General features: G+C 37.4%; 1 protein-coding gene across 1 annotated transcript; it reads left to right on the forward strand.

Moving 5' to 3' along the window:
- The first annotated feature begins 1,237 nt into the window (after window positions 1-1,237).
- Window positions 1,238-3,656, forward strand: LOC128093708 (AT-rich interactive domain-containing protein 2-like). The gene is made up of 3 exons (XM_052711379.1): window positions 1,238-1,684; window positions 1,744-2,041; window positions 2,102-3,656. The coding sequence occupies exons 2-3, from the start codon at window positions 1,745-1,747 to the stop codon at window positions 2,153-2,155; spliced, it is 351 nt and encodes a 116-aa protein (XP_052567339.1). The 5' UTR covers window positions 1,238-1,684; window position 1,744; the 3' UTR covers window positions 2,156-3,656.
- Window positions 3,657-4,117: the final 461 nt, after the last annotated feature.

Raw genomic sequence — 4,117 nt, forward strand, 5'->3', positions numbered from 1 at the left:
AAAATAGGTAATTAAAAAATGAAATTACTTTATTTTTTATTTTTATAACTAAAAAACTGCATCTATCAGTTAAAGTTTTTTGAAATTTCTAATATTTTTACAAAACATTAATAACATTTTCGTTAATAACAATTCCGTTAAAAAAATAATAGAAAACACGAAATGACAGTTTTCTATTGGTATTGTTTATTTAATTTTTTAGGTATTTGATAAAAGTTTATTTAGTTGAATGTGTTTTCATTAAATTTTAAAGGATTTTTCTTACAATTCAAAAAGGGTGAAATGTAATTTGAACAATTTATGAAACGGCGTAATTTTATCTTTGAATTAAGTGTAACTAAAGAAAAGTCGTTGTGAGCTAAAACACAACATTTCAATGAAAAATATGTTTAAAAAACCCATAAAGTTGATTTGCAATCTTTATATGCAAAAAAATTAAGATTCGACGAAAAAAAAAAATTTTGGCGAAAAACACTAACTGCATTTTCAATAGAGCACTTCCATTCGACCATTATTTTTTCTACACTGTATTTCTTATGGGAGAACTGTCATTTCTACCACTCGAATCCGGTGCTCAATTGGTTGCACTTAAATTTCCATTGATATTAAGAAGTATTTCGAAAAAAAATTGCGCTTGATTATCTGAGCCAATTTTTAAAAATGAGGAGGGAGCTTTGTAAAATTTTCGCAACAACGTTATTCCTCTGATTTCAGTATTTTGTCTGCCTGAATAAGATGGTAGTCAATCAGATTCGTTATCCAGCTGTCATGAGTTTGAAACTCGAGGGAAGTTTGATGGTCAGTTCATAAAAATGGTCATTATGACATTCAAACTTATATGGAATACTTATATTTTTTGCAATTATTACAGATGTTTACCTAGTCAAATTTAAACGTTTGATAAACATTTCCAAAAAAATTTGATTAAAGTTTTGACGATATTTACATGTTTAACTTACATGGAAACGTGTAAAATTGTTAAAATTATTATGATTTTTGTACAAAATATTTCGTAAAATGGGATCAATATATTAATAAATCATTAGTTTATGTTTTGACAAAAAATAAAAAATACCACCATATTTTTTTAAGTACCCCTAATTTTGAAAAAGTATGAAATCACTTTATAAGTGTTCCACGGGCCATTTTACATGATCATTCAAAATGGGTCCGCGGGCCACAAAAAACCACCTCGCGGGCCACGTTTGGCCCGCGGGCCATACTTTGCACACACAAAAATATTACGGTAATGACAAAAGTAACTTACTTTGGAATTAAAAAGTTGTTAAAACTTGCTACATTAAAAGTTTTTTTCTTGTTTTGAAAATGAAAACTTTTACTGCTACAGTTTTTAAAAATCTCATTGCTCACTGATTTAAAAGTTTTTACTTTTAATTCGACTGTAAAATTTCTTTCATTTTGACGTTCTCGTGTAACCGTGTACGCCTAAGTCGCAAATGTAAACAAACACTTTGGTGGGTCCGGTGGTGCTGGTGAGTCTAGGACGCAAAGCAAGCCGACCGCGGCAGCAGCCAGGATTCGGACGCGGAAACCTTCGTGAGCCAAACAGCAGCAGCGGAACGCCTTCGAAGGAGGGTGGTGCAGGAGCGGGACGAGGTCGAGTGCTCGAAAAGGACAAGGCCAGCTTCCTGCAGGAACTGCAGCTGTTCCACGGCTGGAATGCGTAAGAAGGAAGCTTGGGTGTTTTGTGGGGTTTGTGATTGATTTTGTTTGTTTTTGTAGGATGAGAGGTAGGAATGTGGATTCGCACCGGTTGTATTGGGTGGTGGTGGCCCGGGATTGGTGGTTGAAGGTCAATTCGCGTGAGGACTGGGGCGAGATCATCGAGGAGATGGCGCTGCCGAAGCGTTGCGTGAACAACAAGATTGCGTTGAAGAAGATTAACTTCCGGTTTTTGGACAAGTACGGGAAAGTTTATTTTCACGATGGGTCTCCGACGAAGAGGAGGACGACGAAAAGCTGCATAATCGGAGGTGGTCAGCGCAGATGTTGCACTCGGTGCCGGCGGTTTACAGCACCGGTGAGTATTGAGAATGTGTGCAGTGGCTAGCCAACTTCACTTACTTTCCATCTCTTTTAGCAACTTCCCGCCCACAAACACTCACGTCGCGACGGCGCAGCTTCAGCCGAATGAATCTGGACAGTGATCCAAAAACAATCTGTGTCATTCTCGAAGTAGGATTACGTGCTCAAAATCGAACTCCGTTCCGAGGGCCTCACCAACTCCATGTTCCGGATGCGCTTCCAGGATCGGGAACTCCCCGAATCAATGGCCAACTCCTCCAAGACTGTCCTGATTGACGCCGGAAACGTGACCATCGTGTTACACTGCTGTCGCGCGTCGAAGCCTCCATCCGGAACCGTCCAGCCTGGGGTATTCGGAAGTGACCGGTGGCGTATTGTATGAAGCAGAAGCTAGTGGAGAAGCGTTAAATACAAAAAAAAAAGTGTTTTTCTTTCTGTTTAATTTTTTTTAAAATAAATGTAAAAAACCAAGCACATTTTTCTGGAATAATCCCTGTAGTGCTAAATGTTGTGTATTCTTGCCATAAAAGGTTTCTTTTCCAATTAAAAGTAAAATACTTTTACCAATACAACGATTTTGTTCAATAAATGCATGGTAGTTGTGGTACTCTTACGACCACTCGCCACGCTACTCCAGATCAGACTGACTCTGCTGTTGTTTACTTCCCTAATCCTCACTTGACAGCTTCCTGCTAATCGGTCAGGGCTGTACTCGTTTGTTCCTACTGATGTTGGCGTCAGGGCCGTACTTGGGTCACGGCGTCTTTTTCAGGGGGGTAGTATTTTTTGAGAAATAGCAAGAAAACTGTCATATACATATGAAAGTGTGGAACATCCCCGTTCATTTGCGGGGTGAACGAAAATCTTTGGTCGGGAAAAATCAAAGTTATCCTCATTTGAAGTTTTTGAACTTTTTTCCTATTGGGCGAAATTTCGTCTATTTCAATTTAGTATTGTTATAAGTCTATATGGGCATGATTTATGGTTCAGATCATATGATTTCTTATGGGAAATGATGCAAGGAACATTTTTCCTGAAGCACGCAAAGTGATTGAAAATAAGGGAAAAAAGTTATAAAGGTTTTATTGAAAATTTGGGAGATTTTATGATAAAATATCACACCCCTTTTCCAAAAAACACAATGTTTTCAATATTCAGATCATTATTTCGATGAATTCTTTTTTGAGAAATGTTTCTGGGCCCATTGAGTATATAAATCACTACAGAAAAGTGTAATTGGTTGGGTTTAAGCTCAACTGTATGTCACAATTATGAATTTTGGATTTCACCGAATCAACATATTTTTGTGTGTTTTGGTTATAAAATGTACCGTTTACATTAAATTATTACTTTTTATTTGTGAGTACATGGTCCACATCATATGTTTTGTATCTAATTGAGACATGCAGTGTAAATACAATCACAGGGTTTCTATTTCTATGCCTTTTGTTAATTTGTATTTCCATTTGGGCTATATTATTTGTATTGAAACTTCAGAGTTGAACTTGCAATTATTGGTAATAACATAAATATTGCGTAAAAATCATTAAAAAGTTTAAATGTATGTAAATCTATTAATTTAATCTCAAATAATAGAGCTTAACATACTAAACAATCTAAATTTGAAACAACGAACAATACAAAAATTAAATTGTTTTGCTAAAAAACACACAAATAATTGATCTTTTTATTCACAGTGGCAGTGCGTGGCCGAATGGTTACGCTGTCCGCTTTGTAAGCGGATGATTCTGGGTTCGATTCCCATCTGCTCCAACCTTCCATCGGATGAGGAAGTAAAACGTCGGTCCCGGCCTTGGTTGTTAGGCCGTTAAGTCATTCCAGGTTTAGGAGTCGTCTCCATGCCATAAGTACAAAGATCACACCAAACCAAGCCTACTCCGGTGGAATCGCTGGCGGCGATTGGACTCGCAATCCAAAGGTCATCAGTTCAAACAATGGGGTAGAAGGTTCCTTGGAATAGAAAGAGGTTTGGTGCTCTCCCTATTCAAGCCTTCGGACTCCTAGGTTCGAGCAGAAACTTGCAATAGAGACCACAAAAGACCTGGGGGTC

The sequence above is a fragment of the Culex pipiens genome, unplaced genomic scaffold, assembly GCF_016801865.2.
Source record: "Culex pipiens pallens isolate TS unplaced genomic scaffold, TS_CPP_V2 Cpp_Un0004, whole genome shotgun sequence".
In the NCBI taxonomy this organism is placed as follows: Eukaryota; Metazoa; Arthropoda; class Insecta; order Diptera; family Culicidae; genus Culex; species Culex pipiens.